The sequence below is a fragment of the Setaria italica genome, chromosome VIII (assembly GCF_000263155.2).
Source record: "Setaria italica strain Yugu1 chromosome VIII, Setaria_italica_v2.0, whole genome shotgun sequence".
In the NCBI taxonomy this organism is placed as follows: Eukaryota; Viridiplantae; Streptophyta; class Magnoliopsida; order Poales; family Poaceae; genus Setaria; species Setaria italica.
Window position 1 is genome coordinate 30,410,083 of NC_028457.1, and position 20,874 is coordinate 30,430,956.

The 20,874-nt window shown below is 45.6% G+C and overlaps 2 protein-coding genes across 2 annotated transcripts; one reads left to right on the top strand and one right to left on the bottom strand.

Moving 5' to 3' along the window:
• Positions 1–322: 322 nt before the first annotated feature.
• Positions 323–1,309, bottom strand: LOC101773346. The gene has a single exon (XM_022828954.1). It carries the CDS (start codon positions 1,255–1,257, stop codon positions 403–405), a length of 855 nt encoding a protein of 284 aa, XP_022684689.1. The 5' UTR covers positions 1,258–1,309; the 3' UTR covers positions 323–402.
• An 18,120-nt stretch (positions 1,310–19,429) lies between these two features.
• Positions 19,430–20,677, top strand: LOC101757802 (aspartic proteinase nepenthesin-1). Its single transcript, XM_004979500.3, has one exon. The coding sequence runs from the start codon at positions 19,430–19,432 to the stop codon at positions 20,675–20,677; it is 1,248 nt and encodes a 415-aa protein (XP_004979557.1).
• Positions 20,678–20,874: the final 197 nt, after the last annotated feature.

A 20,874-nucleotide genomic window follows, 5' to 3' on the forward strand; every position in this document is an offset into this window, starting at 1 on the left:
CCACGCTTGAAGAAGCTGCATCTTGTCAACTGTCCCAAGCTGAGAGCTCTCCCACGGCAGATTGGACAGGAAGTCCCCAGCTTGAAGTATCTAATATTATGGGATGTTGGCAGCCTTCAGGTGGTGGAGGACCTCCCATTCCTAGAGGAGTTCACTGTCGATAGGTGTGAAAGCCTACAGATGATCTTGAATCTTCCCAAGGTGCGACAGCTGTGGGTACGTTGCTGTCCAAGTTTAAGGCGTGTGGAGGAATTGAACAGTTTGGAGCAGCTCTGGCTGGACGTGGATATGCACGACCTGAAACACTAATCGACAATGAAATAAAATTACAGTGCCATGGGAGATGGATATACATGCCATCCCTATTTATTTAGCAAACAACAACCAAATTATTTTGCAATTTCAAGCATTGATGATATAGTCAACGATTACCTTCAGCTTATCAGTAGTGTAGTTCTTCAAATCTTTGACCAAGAGCCTGGTGATTTCAGCGGCTTCCTTCCTTTCTTTTTCTTTTATTTCAGGGGTTTCTGTTTCTTGTGTTCCTGCTTCATTACTTTCTTTTAATTCCGCCGCTAGGCCATTAACTCTGAGGTGCACCTCCCGGAGGTTTTCTAATGTGTCGATGCCAAATAAACCTTCAAAGGCTTCAAACCATACCTGAATCATCTCTAATACTGGCATTGCATTGTCACCAAATCCCAGCTTTGGCACAAGGGGTGCAAAGAAGCGTAGCAGCTTAAGACTCGGGAATCTTGCTGGAACAAAGATCTCCCCATCAGAATCTGATTTATTCTTCTTGAGGATGTCCTTTATTTCCTGATTCTGCTTTGCTGCACTAAGTGAAAATGTGAGAGAAAACAGTGATGGCAGGTCCTGGAGGAGCTTGAATGTGTCAGTCCGGAGAACTGTCAGAGATAGTGTTAACTTGCTGAGGATGTGGAGTTTGGATATCCACATTGGGGGCCTTTCCAACTTGCCAGACAGTTCAAGGGCGATGAGGTACCTTGGAGGTGCCGACATGGAGTCCAGTGAGTTGATAAAATCAGAACCTTCATCGTTGATTGCCAGAGTTTGCAGACCACAGCTGAAAAGGTATGTAATAGCGGAATGTAGTTGTGTGAAGGTTTTATCATCTTTCTTTATATTGAGCTTGTAAATGGCAAGCTTTTTTAGCCCTATCATCTGATGAAGGCCATCGACAGCTGTTGATTCCTCATCAATCTCAATCCCTGACAGTACACGGAGTGCTTTCATTCCCTCCTTATTTTTCTCTTGCGTGGACGTACTTGTAATGTGTCCTTTCTCTTTTTCTGAGCCGATGCACTTTTCTTTCGTTCCTTAATTTTTTCTTGAGGCAACCTCAAGCCCTTCCGTGGGTTTTTATTGCCACAAAGTATGCTACTGATCCGTTTTAGCTTCTCTACAGATTTTGGTAGCTCCTCGACATGTGTCTCCCTTATGTCAAGAGTTTCAAGATACTCCAATTTCCCAATCTTCTTAGGGATTTTTGCAATCTCTGTTCTTCGGAGGCTTAGATACTTCAACACAAGCATTTTGCATATATGATCCTTCAGATGTTTCTCTTTCAAACCCTTCCAACCCTCAAAATCTAGCACTTGTATTATTCCATTATTGAATGAATGGAAAGGCAATTGCTTCAGGCTTCCAAAAACAGTCACTGACCGCGCACTTGAGACAAGTTTATGTTTTTTGTCATATTTTCATGCTTGGAACCACTGCTTTGCATAGAGAGTCGACGTACTTTGTTGCTGGGTGGTGGCATCATCCAGTGGCCGCCAACCACAGTAATAAAGTTCTCTTCACTTGACTTGGAAACGATGTATTCAAGAACCATGTCATGAACTAGAAATGTTTTTACTTTTCCATTGCTGTTGTGCTCCACAGGACGTATTAACTTCCTTCTCATGAGCTGATTAAAGTATGTCTCTGCAACTTCCTCCTCCGTGAGCCCTTGCTTCTCACTAACAAAACCTTCAGCTGTCAATCGCCGAGCCAAACGCTTCATTCTAATTTTGGAACCTTTTGGAAACATGCTCAAGTACAGTGCACAGGTCTTGAGATCTCCCGGCAAATCATTGTAACAGAAGTCGAGTATCCTTGTAACCCCATCCAAGGAGAGAGCAGTCACACTCTCTGGAAATAATGATTTGCAAACTTTATCCCAGTGACTACTGGCCTTGCTTGGGTTGCAGGCTACAAGACCAGCCATGCTGACTATGGCCAGTGGCAGCCCTCCACATATTTTCAATATCTCCTCTGGGACTTTGTCCTGTACCTTTTCGCTTTCTCTGCTGCTTTTGGATTCATAGACACTTCGCTTGAGCAAATTCTTGGACTGAACAGCATTGAGAAAATCAACTGTATGCAGAAGATTAGTTGTGCCACCTGCTGAACCCGCTGCACCAACAGCTTGAAATCTTGAAGTCACTATTATTCTACTGCATTTTTTGTTCTCTATAGGCAAACAATTTCTGATATCCCCCCATGGTTTTGCAGACCATATGTCATCAATTAAGAGCAGGTAGCTGTCAAGAAAAGAGGAGAACATATATATTAGAGATGAGACAGTAAAACAAATCAAATTTATCTTTTCTGCGAGGATCTTTTTCGTAAAACACCGTATTTTCAGAATTTAAAAAATCTCAAAATTTCGAGATTTTTTGTTAAATTGCTTGTAATCATTTTAAAACTTTTGACAACTTTTTCTTTCTTATACTAACTTCAAAATGGGCAAACTATTTTGTGTTTTAAAATGTCTTCAACGCTCGTGTTCTTGTTTGAGCTTCCTTGATTTGTGCCAGTTTAAGTTTGCACTCAGTTCATAATTTAAACCATTATTCTTAAATCTATTTGCTCAACTTAAATTCCGTTCAGAGTTAAACGACAAGTCCTCATACATTTTCCAATGCTATCACTATTCTCTAATCCTGCTGAGTCTGAACTTCCTCTCTCAGGTTGGGTTTAACCTCAGTCCGAGATCAAGACGTTCCTCTTTGAGCTAATCTTCAATATCTAGCTTAGTTCATCTTTCAGTTCTAACTGGATATATTTGAACTCCAGTTATCCAATCATATCCTTTGTCTCCCATATGTTTCGCGAATCCTAATAGCCACTTGAGTGATCACTACGTATGCGAGCAGCTGGATATCGAGCCATTGTTCATTCTACATGGAGGTCCTGATTTCCGACTGGTCAATGGTGACTCGAGGCACTCAGATCATAGACAAATTAATCAATTATATATCCAGATTATAGATGTGGAAGAAGAGATGATCGAGATACTTTCAAGGGAGGCTGTCCTTCTGCTTTGAGGTTGGCTGGGTACACGAGAACTGTGGAAAAATTGTGGATAACGCATGGAAGTTGATGATGGAGGCTAGGTTAGGGAACATGGGTGATGCCATACGAGAGGTGGCAACTGACTTTTTGGACTGGAGTAGAATTTGTTTTGGGAGACCTCATGCAGAGAACAAAATGCACAAAGCGAGCCCTATAGGAATGTGGAAAATGGAAGTTGATTGCACATAATAACAAAGGTTATGAAGATATACTGAAATATAAGATGGAGAAGCTTGTGGAGCAATGTGAACTATATTGGTCCTGAAGAGATCAAGCACATTGGCCGCAATAGGGAACTACAACAGAAAGATTTTCAACGAGTTTGCCTTTGAAAGAAAAAAGGGAGAACAAAAATCAGAAAACTGTTCCTCGTCTATGGAGGTGAGGAGGAGCTCGTTGTAACAGGTTACACCGATGCTAGTTTCCAAACCGATAGAGATGATTCAAAATCACAATCAGGATTTGTGTTCACGCAAAATGGTGGTGCTGGTAGTTGGAAGAGTTTCAAGCAAGAGATGGTGGCCGATTCTACGACAGAAGCCGAGTACATCGCGACTTCGGAAGCCGCGAAAGAGGGTGTTTGGATAAGGAATTTCCTTATTGAGCTTGGTGTGTTCCTGAATGCGTCCAGCCCATTGAATCTCTACTGTGATAACAATGAGGCAATTGCGCAAGCAAAGGAGCCAAGGAACCACCAGAAGAGCAAACACGTTATGCAGCGATTTCATCTCATTTGAATATTTCTGATCCGTTGACAAAGCCTCTCCCGCAGTCTAAGCATGATGCGCACATAAGAGCTATGGGTATTAGATATATTCTAGATTGACTCTAGTGCAAGTGGGAGACTGTTGGAGGTATGCCCTAGAGGCAATCATAGAGATGATGATATGTGATTGTATCCATGATTTGTATATTGTGTTCATTGAATATCCATTAAAGGCTACTTGAATTGATTTGCAATTATGTGAATTGTATGTGAAACTCTTTTCTTGTATGGTTATTCTAAAGTTGTCCCTAGTCGGAGTTCACGTGAGGACACACATGAATATTAGACTAGTACATGTATTAGTTGATGACTATGTTTCACAAGTCATGGACATGGAGATGTCAAACTAATAATGTAGCCACGTGTAGAGACATATGCTAGGACTGACCCAACACGAGAAGTAGGCTCTCTTTACACAACATGTATGCTCTGTCCTTAGACCTGAGATTGTCGCATGTACTCAAGATGTGGATCGACTTACTTAGGGGCTATCAAACACTACACCGTAATAGGGTAGTTAAAAAGGTAGCTTTCAGGTTTGTCAAGAAGCATGTTGTGAGGCATGGTCAATCAAGATGGGATTTGCCCCTCTCTGATTGAGAGTGATATCTCTGGGTCCCTCGAGTGATCAAATCCGAAAATGCATGACCATGCTACATACGGTTAAGAGTTAACCTACAAAGGGATTCTGAATCACAGGATCGAGAAAGAGCGGTCGGCTTGCAGCTAGACCAAATATCGTGAGGCAAAGGGAATAGCATGTACATGATGTCGTGACGGTTCGTCTGATATGATCTTCGTGTGCGTATAGGTGTTGGCACGTCTTGCTAGAGGCCGCTACCGACTATTGGGCCGAGTAGGAGTACTTGGGCCATATCTATACGTATCCGAACCCATAGGGTCACCCACTTAAGGGACTAGAAGCCCAATTCGAATGTGATCCGAATTGGATCAGGTTTAGAAGTACTAATGGGTCTCGGACCCAGAGGCCCGTCAGGAACCTCTATAAATAGAGGGGTGGGGCGCCCTAGGGTTTTACACCTTTTTGGCTGAAGCATAGCCGCCACGCATCCCACGCCCTCGCCCTGTTGCAACTCGCGGGCCTAGAAATCCGGCTTGCGATGCTTCGTCCCTGCACGTGTGGATACCTTGGAGGTGTTGCACCTACAGCACCTGGACGAGCCACCGACGAGCCACGACGAGCCGCCGACGAGCCACGATAAGCCGATGGCGAGCCGCGGCACGAGGAGGACCTCGCTGTACATGGACGAGCTGCTGAGGAGCTGCTCGACATCGACATGATCGACTACGTGTTCGACTATGTTGATCAACTTCGCTACCCCGACGTGATTCTACATCTTCCGCACCAGTGCGTCGAGTGGTAATCCTGTGATCCATATACGGTAGTTTTCCTAGTTTACGTGGTAGAAAATTTTTATTTTGCGCTAGCGTAGCTTACCTCGTATCCCAACAACATCACATGAAAAAACTTCCAGAATAACTGAAAGTGCGGCCTGATCCCCAAAAAAGCTTCGTAGAAGTGGATGAAAATAGAAGCATGGAAAATTCCATTAGGTGGGCAATCCAAGGCCTTTCTCAATGAAGTGCAGAAAGGTTACCGTCTTGTTTGGATATGTTTCCAATGGGCACTCATTCCCGAAGGCGGATCTCCACTGAATATAGCACTGCTCTTACAACAGCTTTGTGGTGACAAGAGCCTTGATGTCACCCTCGGTTGCCTTCGACTCTTTCTAGGCACGCATAGCGTTTGGTAGTGCGGTCTAATTGGTCTTGCCATACTTGGGCACTGGCAACTGAGGATCCTTCCCCTTGTCGGATCTCTCTTTTTTTTCTTGTCCTCGGCGGGCTTGGATGCAGCAATTTTCCTCACCATCCTTGGTGTCACAAGCGTCTTCAATCGCATACGCTTGGGGGTTGTGTGGTGGAGGATGGGCATGCTACGTTCGGGGATCGAACGGTGGCAGTGGTGCTAGGGTTATAGTGTGGAAGTTGGAAAGGCAAATGGCAAGAGTAAAATGGAAGGGATTGTCAGCCATACATCTATAGGCCCTCTGGGAGGCTTGGACAGTCCTAGATATGGGGCTATACACCGAGATGTGTCAGACATAGAGACTATGGTGCAAGACGGTGTGGTCTACATGGAGGATTAGGAAACTACTCATAGCAATTAGAGTAGGACTTTCTAGTTGAATCCGACTAGTATTGTTATAAACAACTGACCTGAAACCCTGCCCCCAACAATATAAGGTGAGGCAGGGACCCCTCTAAACAAGTTCAATCAATACAATCTAACCAACACACAGAACATAGGATATTACATGACATAAGTGGCCTGAACCTGTCTAAATCGTGTGTTCAAGGTCACCTTTGAGTTCATGATCTCGGCTAGCCCCACGCATAAAACACTACCTCGGGTGCCCCCTCAGTAGGTTGCTGGATCTAAACACCGACAACTGGTGCGCCAGGTAGGGGATCTCACCAAAGATCCATCGACGAACTCGATGGCCCAAGTCATCATCAAGCCAACCGTCGCGTTCGAAGAGGGCGCAACGTTCATCTTCAGCTCCTAGGTCTGCGTCACGGATGGCACTAGAAATTTCCACCACCACATCGTGCCAACGCTTGAGCCATCTTGTGAATCGGCCTACGATACAACTCAGTTCCCACTCGGACTCTGAAACTCAGGTGTTGTCTAAGAAGCAAGCCTGTCCAGATCTCAATCCTACTCGGATTTTATCGAGGACCTCGACTACTACTCAGATGCGAACAAGAAAACCCCTCTATCAGGTCTGTAGCAAGGCCTGATAATCACATTCATGCCACAAGGCTAATTCGTCTACTGGCCCAACATGAAGCCATCTACCCTCGCCAAGGATGATGATTCATGCCTTGTCACGTACCTTGATACTCTCCCTTACCAGGAGGGTACTCCTCTATCTCCTATCTACGAAGAAGATGGCCCTATAGAGATCATCACGTCAAGCTCGGCTAGTTTTTCTCCGGAGCGGGAACTACTCGCCATCGTTGCTCCTCAGGACGATGACGAAGTAGAACAACTAGAAAGACATCACTGGTGCGAGCATCATCCAAACGACGTGATGGTAGATGAGCTCTCCGCCAATGTACAAGAAGAGACCGAAAGTCAAAGGAATCATCGGTGTACAAGAAACGCAGCATGGGAAGACCGTCACCGCCGCCTTGCATCTGACCTGCCAATCATGAACTTCCGCCGCCTTGCATCTGACCTACCAATCATGAACTTGGATCGCACATTCGAAGCAGTTCAAACGTGTCACCATCACACTCCTCTAGCCACCATCACCTCCATTGACCTGCTCACTCGTGCGATGGCATAAGACAAGGACATCAGGCAACTGACTCTACTAGCTGAGCATGCGTACGAGCAACTTGATCTATAGAACCCAATCAGTTCAGTCCGACGCACCTCTTCCCACCATGGTAGCAGCAGCAGTCATCCAAGTCATCTTGAAGCTGCTAGAAACGAGGTTCCCAGAATTGAGAACCCCAGACCAAGTCAACACAGGGTGGAAGGTAGTCGGACGGGACCCTCTGGAGGCCATGGCCACCATGGACCCCACCCAAAGCCTGAGCAACTGCGCAACCTCCATCAGAAGATCAACTAGAGCCACGATGCTCATGACATCATCGAAGGGCGCTACCGCGAACGTGAGAAGGAAGTTGACTACTCGGCAGAATATTCTGACAGTTTCCCTGCCTTCTCCAAATGAGTACGCAAGATAGTTCTACTCAACAAATTTAAACCTCTGGGTATTACCAGGTACGATGGGAACCAAGATCCAGTCCAGTGGCTATAGTGCTACTCGTTGTCAGTTCAGGTGGTAGGAGGAAAATGACAACACAAAAGTTATCTACTTTCCCATTAACATGGAAGTAGGGCCATTTGTCGAGTATACATCCATAGGCCCACCAGAAGGTTTGTATAGATCCATATGAGGAGAAGTACACCGAGGCATATCAGGACATGGAGACTACGATACAGGGTGGTGTGGTCTACATGGACTACCAGGAGGCTAGTCATAGACAAGGAAACTACTCATCTGAGTTAGAGTAGAACTCTGCAGTCGTATCCATCTAGTACTCTTGTAAAACAACTACCCTATAACCCTGCTCCCCCGGCATATAAGGATGGGCAGGGACCCCCTCAAAACAAGTTCAATCCAATACAAGAAAACAACACATAGGACGTAGGGTATTACACGATCTAGTGGCCCGAACCTGTCTAAATTGCGTGCCTACATACACCATCGAGCTCCTGATTTTGACGACACCCACCAACCAAAACTCTACCTCGGGTAATCCCTTGGTAGGTTGCTGGGTTAAAACACTGACAGCTGGCGTGCCAGGTAGGGGAAAGTCGCCAAAATTCTCCAGGTGAGTTTGATGGCTCAAATTATCATCAAGCTTACGATCACGTTCGAAGCTGACACGATCTTCATCTTCGGCTCCTGGGTCTGCATCGCCATGGTGCTAGAGATTTCCACCGCTACATCACAGAGGCCCAGAGAAGAAGCAACTCAACGTCACCCTTCATCGAGAAGCTACGGAGGATTTTGTCAAGAAATTTAGCAAAATTTTTCAATCTGACAAATAGCAAGCTCAAGTACAACTCAGACTCTACAACAACTCGGACTAGCTCCCACGAGCAGGCAAACAAGTCATCATGCAGACCGAATGAAACTCCGAGTCAATTCCCATTTGGACTCCGAAACACGGCTTTAGTTTATCAAGCAACTCTATCCAAATCACAATCCGGATTGGAGACAATTGAAGACCACAACCTAGACTTCTACTCAGATTCCCTTAAAGAATTTCCTTTATCAAGTCCGCAGCAAGCATGAAGCCGTCCTTCCTTGACCATAGTGATCACCAACCTTGAGATCCTACCATACCAAGAGGGAACACCCCTGTCACCAATCTATGAAGAAGATGGCTCTACAGAAGTCATCACCTCAAGCTCTGGCAGCTATACTCTAGAAAGATAACTCTTTGCTTTAATCACAAATGGGGAAGAAGGTGAACAACAACACCCAAGAACCTCCCAACGAGAGCGCCACCCAGATGATGTCTCACAAGATGAATTATTTGCCAATGTTGTTGCACAAGCTGAAAGCCAAAGGACTCGGCGGAGGGTGAGAAATGCGCAGAGAGTAGAATGGCGTCTTCAACTAGCCGTGTAGATAGCAGAACGACATCTCAAACTATGAGAGGCAGACGATTCGAATCGAGTTTATTAACCTTGCAAGGTGAACCTAATCCCACGACATTGCGTACCACGAAGGGTCCACAAATGTCAGCCATCCCCATCAATTCCCAAACACATGGCCAGGGCCCACTTCCCTTGGATACAAGGCCTCACGGTCCCGCAACGTTGAGGTACCGTGACTGCACTTGTACCCACATGATGCATCAGGGGAAACTCCATTCCAGAGAGAGTGGGGAGTATGCCCACGTCCTGATTCAATCAGGTACTAGACTTTCTTGTCCCATACTAGGTCAGAGATTAGTACTTTCAAACACATGACCACGAACGCCGACACATTTCAGCCTTAGCATATTTCTCGCTAGACAGACGGGATAAATCCACCAAGTCGGAACCAATCGCGGCCCCATCCGTCATCCTTATAGTTGTAGTATGAGTAAGCAATCAACTCCGATAGACTCTCGAGTGATAGGAAATCACTCAACTTTTATTGAGTCCTATTTAGCTTAGCAACTACATGACTTAACATAGTAGTATTCAGCACATAGGTACCTAGGATCATGCAACTAAGGTTTCAAGCAACTCCTATGAACTTAAATGCACAAACATAAGTAATCATAAGTAGTGCATAAATTTAGAACACTAGGTTATGCTCCGGGGCTTGCCTTCTGGTCCTACATTAGTAAGGAGCTCGTTTGAAGCTTGGCTCGGGTCTTGCTCGGCCTCAGCGTGATGCAGCTCGGCAGATCCTTCCTCCGCAGTCGACAGCAACTCGTAGGTTCCATCTGCGAGGTTCGCTTCTACACAAGATGCATATGCAAAATTCAAGTTCACGTTCTCACGAGCAAGATGTATTCATCAGATTTTGTAGAGTATGAGCTTAACATGTGACCAAAGCCAAGATTTAAACGGAGTTCCTTATGAATTGAAGTGTTTTACGATTTAAACTTTGGGTTGACTTTGATGGTGATTGTGTACACATATAAGGTTTTAGAAACTTAGATTTCACAAAGAAAGGGGTGGGGTCACTTTAGGGTTGCTCAAAACTCATTTGGAAAGTTATCCTGTTTCTGAATTTTTTTAAACAACTCAAAATATCATATTTTAAGTGTATTTAACTACATGCATGTATTTGAGCAAGTAAAACATGTAGCAACCAGAAGCTAGCATTTTTCCTAGTTAAATAGAGGCATCAAGAACCTAACAAAAGTGATCATGCATTTTTATCTATTTCCTTCCATTTATAGAGAAAATAACAAGATCACACCTAGCATTACGAGTTTTGCCTTAAACCAGTGTGTTTTGCACCTAGACTAGGGTCACAAAAATTATATTCAATACAGGCTCAACATAACCTAACTAACAGAAGTGGATTTGGCTTTTTATCATTTTTGTGTGATTTATGGGGCATTTATTTGCTGAAAGACAAAATAAAATCTAGAGATAAAACTACAACAGTGACATGCTCAAAATTAATTTTCAATGAAACTACACAATACATGGAGTCTACCAATGTTGGTTTTGCATTTTTATCATTTTTGTACAATTTTCTACACATTTTCAAAGTTTCAGCCGATTTAAACCATTTAAAACAAAAAAGGAAACACATTTTACACGGGGGTCCCTGGAGGTTTTGAACTATTATGGATGGGTCCCTACATTTAGCCCTAAAGACCGTAGGGTTTCTCAAGGGCTCACAATTGAGTCCCTGGTTGACCGGCGGTTGGCCGGTGGAATTCCCGGCGAGTGGCGGCGCTAAGGGGGAAGAGGATGGCTCAGGCACGTCGAGGGGCTCACCTCGGGCCTACGGAGTGTAGAAGCTAGTCGCGGGTGGAGGTTGGCTAGAGATGGTAGTTCCGCGGCGAGGTGCGGGCGGTGGAGGAGAAGGTTCTTCTCCAGCGTCGGCGAGGACGGAGATGGGCAGGTCGGGGCTCAGTGGGCTGCGGTGATGCTCGAGAAGGGCTCTAGGGGGCTCTGGAGGTGGCTTGGAGCACCGGAGGGTGTAGCTCCACCGTGGGGTAGGTGGCGACGCTCTGCTTCGCGCGACGGAGGGGGGAGAGGCTCGGGCGAGGTGCCTGCGACATTCTTGGCAGCCTTTTATAGGCAGGCGGGGCGTTGAGAGGAGTTGGGTGCTTGGAGATGCTCAGCTGCGGTTGGGGGACATGGATGCCAGCGGGCATTGGCGCGCAGGTGATAGCAGTGGCGATTGGCGGTGGTTGGGGGGTATGGGCGCACGGCCGGTGATTGGCCATGGCAGATCGTTGCGGGATACTCTCGCTTTGCCTCGCGGAGGGACTGGGCGAGCACCAGGCTCATGAGGTTGCCGTCAGCGTGGCGATTGGCCGGGCAGCGCTGGCGGGTGCGCGAACCCGACGTGGTGAGCGCGGCGGCGACGGTCACGTGAGTGTGGCACGGATACTAGGCAATGGGGATGCGGCGCATGAGGATAAGATGGCGCCAGCGGGGGATTGGGCAGTGCGGCGCGCCGTGCTGTCCTGTCAGTGGCGACGATTGGCGTCCGTGCCTGCACAAACATCGAGGTGACGCGTGTCGCGGCGTGACACAGGCGCGTGGTGACCACGCTCTGGTGGCGAGGCTGGAACGCCGTAGCATACAAGGCTAGAAGATTCAAACGAAGTTTGTGCAAATTTTTCGAACTAAACTTTGAAAAAGTTTCAAAGTAAAAGTTTTAGTCCTAAGTTCAAACTACAACTTCTAGAAAGACTTAAGTTCAAATTTGATTTAAAATTGGAGATATAGACCATCAAAGTTTGAAGGAACGCCTATTTTTAGGACTTACAACAATTTTGAAATGAATTAGGATTTGGCTGATCTTTGACTCAAATTTTGAAGGTGTTCCACTCAAAACTAGCAAAAGTTCAAATAAGAAAAGTTGTGAGGTTTGAAAAGTTCTACAACTTTTATATTGGTAATACATTGAGTTGTTGTATCAAATTTGAATTTATTAACTGCCCCTAATTTAAGCCTTTTGAGGGTATTTTGGTAACTTTAGTGTTTGAACTTCAATTCCAATGTGGTCTTTTGAGATGTTTGAGATGTTTGCTGCCATTCCAACTTAGTTTGGGCATCTTTCATAAATGGTATTTTGTTTGACTTGGTTTGGGTTAAAATTTAGCCTCTAGTGTGATGTTTGATGTGTTAAAGTGAAGTTTGCACTTAATTAGAGCTAAAATCAAACTTAGGTGCTAACTTCCAACTCTTAAACATTCTAACCAGGCTTTTAAAGACTAACTCAAAACTAGGGATGTTACAAGCATGGCAACAGCAGAGACTACGCAGGACGTTCAACTCGACCACGCGAAGACGCCAGACAACACGGGGGCTTAATTCAGGCTCCGAGGCAAAATAGAGATGTACTCGAAAGCCCAAGACAATACAGAGGAACGCCTGAGGGTAGTCGAACAACTTCTAGGGGAGGTGGTCACCACCTTAGAATTGAACCCGAACCCTCGCTCATCGATGGTGATCTCAGGAATAAAATCAACAACAATTGTGATGCACGCGACATCATCAATAACCAGCGTTGGGAGTATGAACTTGAAAAAGACTACAGGGGTGATGATAATGATAACTTTCCCGCCTTCACAAGTTGGGTTAGGAGCACAATCTTACCAAAGAAATTCAAACCTTTGGGTATCTCCAAGTACGATGGCAAGCAAGATCCAGTTCAGTGGTTTCGCTGCTACTCGCTGGCAGTCCAGCCTGTAGGGGGACTGACGACACAAAGGTCATCAACTTTCTTGTATGCATGGAAACTGCACCACTGACCTGGCTCGAATCCTTATAGCCCAATTCCATCAACTCCTGGCAAGACTTGAAATGAGCTTTCACTAGCAACTACGCAGAGGAAAAGCAATGCCCCGGTAACAGGATCGACTTGGCACAAGTCAAGCAGCAACGATATGAATCACTACATAGCTATTTACGTCGTTTCTTTGATAAAAAGGCCACCATTGTGGACATCTCAGAACCAGACATGATATAATGCTTCTAGAACGACCTCTATGATCGCCACATGTTCCAAGACTTTGGTAGGCGTCACCCCACGGATGTCAAGGCACTCAAGATCATGGCCCAATCATGGGCAGATGAGGAGGATAAAGAATGTGAGAGGTTTGAATCAAATCGCAATCGCAGCCACGACAACAATAATAATCATTGCAATAACCAAGAGCAAGACAAAAACCACAATGGCGACCACCGAAATAACTACTCGGGCAACCAAAACCGCAAGCGCAAGCCTGACAATAGCATTGCAGCAATGACAAACTCAAGTAAGAAAGGGTCTAACAGAAATGAAGATAGACCCGCATTCAGTGAGCTGCTGAAGAAGCAATGCTCGTGGCACCCGCATAGCAAGCATGCCACGATAGATCATTACAACCCGCGCAGGGTAATGAAAGATTTGCCAGAACCCCCGAACAATAACAATGACAAGGGAAAAGGCAACGTAGATAAAGGCAAAGATGGTGAAAACAAAATCCAAACCCCATCCAAGACCGTGAACGTCATCTTTGGTGGGATCCCAGGCACTTCCTCTAAGCGGTCCCAGAAAGTAATACTCAGAGAGATCATGTCCATTGAGCCCGCTACTCCCACACCCCTCAAGTGGTTCGAGGTATAGAGTACCTTCTCCAGAAAAGACCAATGGACAAGTTTCTCAGAACCAGGACGGTTCCTCCTCGTCTTTGGCCCAGTTGTCACTGGCTCAAGACTCACCAAAGTACTCATCGATGGCAGCAGCGGCCTCAATGTCATTTTTGCCACAACTCTAAATAAGATGGGCCTCGACATTACTAACATGCTCACCCCAACGAGCTCCCCGTTCTATGGGATCATCCCAGGCAACGTAGCTATACCGCTTGGACAAGTAGTCCTACCGGTTACCTTCGGAACCAAAGAACACTACCGGACATAATACATCCGGTTCGAGGTGGTAGGCTTTGAGACTTCTTATCACGCTATCCTCAGAAGACCAGCACTGGCCAAATTCATGGCAATCCCACACTATGTTTACCTACTCTTGAAGATGCTAGGACCCAAGGGAGTACTCTCCCTCTGTGGAGACTTGCGAAGATCATACGAATGCGACACAGAAGCTGCTGAGCTAGTGGCGTCTACTCAAGTACCTAGCTCAATACAACAAGTCTTCACCACTTCAAAAAAACTCTCCTCGGCAGAACTTGAAATCCCGGAGAACAAGTCAGGAGCTACTAAAGTCAAGTCAGCAAGTGATGTGGACTTCAAAACCATTGACCTTGACACCGGCTACTCCTCCAAGACAGCCCTGCTTGGCACAAGGCTGGATGCCAAATAGGAAAGCACACTTGTCAGCTTCCTTCAGACAAATTGAGACATTTTCGCATGAAAACCGGTAGATATGCTAGGCGTGCCCAAGGAGTTGATCGAGCACTCACTCAATATAGATTTTAAAGCTACTCCAAAGAGACAGTAACTATGCAGATTCGCCCAGGACACAAGAGAAGCCATCAAGAAAGAGATAGCAAAACTATTCACAGCAGGCTTCATAAAAGAAGTCCCCCATCTTGAGTGGCTCGCCAACCCAGTCCTGGTCTGCAAGAAGAAGAACAATGAATGGAGGATGTGTGTGGACCACACAGACCTCAACAAGCACTGTCCTAAGGACCCCTTCGGGCTCCCAAGGATTGATCAAGTCGTCGATTCTTTAGCTGGATGTGCACTACTCTGTTTCCTGGATTGCTACTCGGGGTATCACCAGATAGCTCTCAAGGTAGAAGACCAAATCAAAACTGCATTTATCACCCCTTTTGGAGCTTTCTGCTACAAAACAATGTCCTTCGGGTTGAAGAATGTAGGAGCAATGTATTAACGCGCCATCCAGATGTGCTTTGAGAAACAACTCCACCGCAACTCCAGATGATCTCATCGTAGACTTGGAAGAGACCTTCACCAGCCTGCGGGCGTTCCGGTGGAAACTCAACCCTACAAAGTGTGTCTTCGGTGTACCATCAGGGAAACTACTCGAGTTCATCATCAGCCACAGAGGCATTGAAGCAAACCTCAAGAAAATCACCATCATCACCAATATGCAAGCTCTGTCTAGCATTAAGGACTTCCAGAAGCTAACAGGCTGCATGGTGGCCCTCAATAGATTCATTTCAAGGCTTGTAGAATGGGGCCTTCCCTTCTTCAAATTTCTCAAACGGCAAGACAAATTCTAGTGGACAGAGGAGGTGGATAAGGCTCTACTACAACTGAAAGATTTCCTATCAAAGCCACCAATCCTCACAGCGCCAACCCCAAATGAAGACTTGCCATTATACATCGCCACTACTACTCATGTCATAAGCATGACAATAGTAGTCGAAAGGTCGGAACCAGGTCACGTATACAAGGTCCAGAGACCAGTCTACTACGTCAGTGAAGTACTCACAAATTGCTATAATTATAAATAATTATAATGCCATTTTTGAATTATATTAAAATGCATGTCATGCTTGAATTAATACAACATGAATATGGAAATATGGCCACCAAAGCTCGTGACTGGATGTAAACTGAGGGGTGCACGGAGCATTTTTCGGTGACACCAGCAACGAGGGCGATCGTGCCACAATCAGCTTCGGATCATCACAGCCTGCAATGATTGTGTGTCCCATCAGATGATCACAGGTCAATCCTGTAAATGATTGTCTCAAATTCATTCGCAAATTAAATAGGACACAAATCAAATTGCGCTGTAGGTGCACGTGGAGACCAATATATATAATAAGGAATCAAATATTATGTAAGGAATCACAAGGTTGTTTTTAGATCGCACGGTTTCTTTCTGATCATTAATCAAGCTTTACATATGTAAGGAATCTAATTCAAACACACATGCCGGTACAAACAAGAATGTCGCAGTGGTTCATGAATTGGTTGCCATATATTAATGTTTGGTAATTTGAATTGGTTTTCATATTGATGAAATGATGGATTGGATTGCATGTAAGTATGGTGCACTATTCAAACCATAATCATTTGGTTCCATATAAAGCCTTCTTGATCCACTTGCATGGTTAAATATGACTTTGCTTTGTCATATTTAACCATAATTGGAACATAGAGATTGTGGCGATTCCACTTAGTGTCCTTCCAAACACAATTCTGAAGGCCTGGTGTGAGCGTGAGCCTTTATATAAACTCATGATAATTGCAATCATAGATCCACATATTCATATTGTACTCTTTGCCCAACGAAGATGATGATGATGATCTCATTTGCCTCGTTAGTGGATCTAGCAGATGCTACGTCAGAACCTCATGGCACCGAGGTAGACGTCTTTGCAGTTGTTGCTTCAGTTGGCCCTTGGGACTACCAATAATATAGTCCATTTGGTACTCGCAAATTTGCTTGAAAGACACAAGGTTGGGCTTCCTGTATAAACTTCATGCAATTGATTATGCATTTTCTTCATTGGTTGCAATATTATATCACTTTCCCTGTATAGCTGTTGCATCGCATTCCTCCGAGTTCTAATTGCCTACGGATAGAGACATAGTGCAGAATTCGTTGAAGCAGAGATGAAGAATAAGTTTGTAATGGCTACTAGGGTTCTTGTCAATCGGGATAGAAGTACGAGTTCATTTTTTAAATCTTATCTTAGTCATAAATAAAACAAAATTGATTTTTTCTCCCATGTACACCCACAGATTCTTTGGAGATTTATTCACACAGTACCATTATTTTTTTATAAGGAAACATGCTCATGCGGATCATCGGTGATATCATGATTTATTTATTTTTTAAATGATAGATATTCCACTGATATATAGTTTTCATTTCATGACCGTGCAGGAATCAGAGAAGGGCTACGAGTGTGCACTGGTGCACGTGATGACTAAAAAATGCTGTTGACGCCCGCTCTTACCGCTCTAATCTTGGAAAAACCTTCTATGGTGGATGTATACGAGCATATGATTAACGACAATCATCAGGACGCGTAGGTGTTCGAAGAAAATAATACTTGTACATGTGGGAGTGTCAATTGATCAATGTAGTTTGTTTAGTTTTTAATAAATATTTGAATTTGGATTGTTAGTTATATGTTATTTCAGTTTCAATTTCAGTAATAATATAGTAACTATTTATTATTACATTATACATGGTCTTGCATGCAATCCTTTTTATATCACGTGCGTGCCGCACTTGCACTTCCACTAGTAATATAAAAAAAAATATTCATTTGGCTTCTATTATTTCTTTTTTATTGGCTGCATGCGTATTAACTAAGATTCAATCTTCGAGATCTTAGGATTCGTTATTGTCACGGTGTGAGGACACTAGGGAGATCGTAAATTTCGGAAACAGAGTATTGGAAACATTGGGCATTTTCTCCAAACATGAACAAACAAGCATTAATAAACATTGCTTATGATTACTTCATTTGATTTGTGTGCTTTTTTTTCTTTTATTTATTGGGGATCAACTATTGAGCTAAAGACTCTGTAATAATTTGGGTGTGTACGTTTAACGCGGAGGCAAGATTTTTTAAAAAGATGTAGACTTAGTGGTGGAAAATTTGTGCATTTTAATGCCATATGAGTTATGATCACCGCAGTTTAAATTTACAAAGTTACACTTATTAGCTGATTGGTCCAATGGGAATGATGATTCATTCAACTACATGAAGGATATCTTTCAGTGTAAAATGATCCTGGGGCGGCGCTAATGTCTAGAACATCAGTTGAACAACTCGAGTGGCCGTTGCCTCATGTAGCGTGACATGCTAAAAGCCACAAACATTTATTTTCATAGAGTACCCTTTTCAAACACCTAAACTCAAACACATAAAATGTAATTTGCAAAATTTTACTGTGGAAACATTTTGCATGGAAAGAAGAAACATATGTTCACTTTTTTAGGCACCAATGAAAATCAGCGCGTTAACACTAATCTCAGGTAGACTTTTAGATTTGGAAGGAACATTCTTTCTGGAATTTTAGAAACTTCAAGAGTTTGTTATTGCCTCACATTAGGGGTCTGTTTATAAAGTCTTAAAAGAAATGGTGTGGCTACTATAAAAACAGATTCTTTGCACTTGATGCCACTCGTTTTGGACTTGGATTAGAACCTTGACAAGATGAAGAAAGTGGCACTTAAACCGGAGGAGAAGAACGCAATGAGGAAACTTCTTAAAGCCCTCTTATAGCAACGCACTGCGCCAACGCGGGGCTCCAGTCCATGTCTGCAACCGTGGAAATTCTACGCTGGAGTCGAAATCAACATTCTCACAACAATTGGCCTGACGTGGAAGGCGGGATATCAGCCACACGGTCTAGGAAAATATTGCAGGCATCGCTGTCGTTGACACGTCCGTTCGAAGGTTACTGGGTCTTCTCCTGATTACTCCCTCCGTTCCTAGTATGATCCTAGACTACCATCTTGGATTCTGTGTATGCCAGCGCAGCCGCGTATGAAACTATTGGTACGTTTCACGGATGGCCAACTAGCATCCATTTCACGCGCCGCTCCCTCTGTCCACCTTATTTCCTCTCCTCCCTTTCTTATCTCAGACGCAGAGCCTCTCCACCTTATCTCTTCTTCCTCCTCCTCCTCTCCCTTTCTTCCAGCTCCCACGCGGGCGGCTTTTTTTTAATTTTTTTGAAACTTTTTAGTCCCGATTGGTAACATCAATCGGGACTAAGGGGCCTTTAGTGCCGGGTGAGTGACCTGAGACTCTAAAAGATCCCCTTGTGTTGAATAGTTAGTCCTAGTTGGATTTTTAGGATTTATAACTCTTACCAACCGGAACTAAAGGTCCATTTTTCAGTGCTAAGATCAAATATTAAATTTTTACTCATGGCTTTCAAAACCCGCAGGAGATATATCTGTTTTTTTATGAGTAAAGGTATATCTGTTTTGTGATGTGCCGTGCGGGGTGTTTCTGCGAAAAGAGGTATCAACTGTTTACGACAAGTTGTGGATTTGCGTCTATATATACTCCTACCAAGCCCTCATCAAGCATGCAGAAAATATTCGAAGTCCAGAAATGGCGGACAAGTTATTTCTCCACGCGCTCTTGATCTCCTTCCTCTTCGCCGCTCCGCGGGCCTACTCCGAACGCCGGCCGGTGTTCCGCGCCACCATGACGCGCACCGAAAAGACCATCAACTTCACACGCGCTGCGCGTAAATCACACGATCGCCTGTCGATTCTCGCTGCTCGGCTAGCGGCGAACGCTGGCGGCGTGAGCGCACAGACTCCGCTGCAGAAGATGGACGGAGCCGGCGAGTACGGCATGACGTTCTCCATCGGCACGCCGCCGCAGGAGCTGTCAGCCGTCGCCGACACCGGCAGCGACCTCGTTTGGGTCAAGTGCGGCGCGTGCGCTCACTGCGCCCCGCAGGGCTCCCCTTCCTACTACCCCAACACCTCCTCGTCTTTCTCCAAGCTGCCGTGCTCCAGCGGCCTCTGCGGCAATCTCAAGGCCAATTCGCTGGCGACGTGCGGCGCCGGTGGCGCGGAGTGCGACTACAAGTACTTATACGGCCTTGCCGCCAGCTCCGACCATTACACCAAGGGCTACCTCGGCAGCGAGACCTTCACGCTAGGCGGCGACGCCGTACGGGGCATCGGCTTCGGCTGCACGACCATGTCGGAGGGCGGCTACGGCACGGGCTCCGGCCTCGTCGGGCTCGGCCGGGGGCCGCTCTCCTTTGTCAGGCAGCTCAAGGTCGGCGCCTTCTCGTACTGCCTCTCCGGTGACCCCTCCAAGACGAGCCCTCTCTTGTTCGGCTCCGGCGCCTTGACCGGCGCCGGCGTCCAGTCCACGCCGCTTATCTCGGGCGCCAGCCCCAGCTACACCGTCAACCTTAAGAGCATATCGATCGGCGCCAAGACGACGCTCGGCACCGGGGATAACGGTATCATCTTCGACTCCGGCACGACGCTGACGTTCCTGGCGGAGCCGGCGTACACGCGGGCGAAGGCGGTGCTCCTGTCGCAGACGAATCTCCCGCTGGCAGCGAGCAGCGACGGGTCCGACGACGTCTGCTTCCAGACGACCGGCGGCTCGGTTGAGGTCCCGTCCATGGTCCTGCACTTCGACGGCGCCGACATGGACCTGCCGGCGGACAACTTCTTCTTGCCGGTGGGCGGCGGCGTGATCTGCTGGATCGTGCAGAAGTCGCCGAGCATTTCCATTGTTGGTAACATCATGCAGATGAACTACCACATCCGGTACGACGTCGACAACTCGGTGCTGTCCTTCCAGCCGGCCAACTGCGACCGTCTCTGAAGAAACGGAGGATTCTTTCCACTCGTCAAGGTCGTCCTCTCATATTAGGTGGTTCATCAAGGATATACATTTCCAGGAATGTACACGTACATTAACACAAAATGGTTACAGACTGAAACATTTCGATTGGCCATGTCAAAATGGCCTACGGATTATGGGACATCAAGAAAATGAAACATTTAAAAGGCGCGTAAGAA

What these genes read in the sequence shown, in the direction of transcription:
- LOC101773346 (XM_022828954.1), bottom strand. Translation starts at nt 1,257, where the DNA reads ATGAAAGCACTCCGTGTACTGTCAGGGATTGAGATTGATGAGGAATCA.
- LOC101757802 (XM_004979500.3), top strand. Translation starts at nt 19,430, where the DNA reads ATGGCGGACAAGTTATTTCTCCACGCGCTCTTGATCTCCTTCCTCTTC.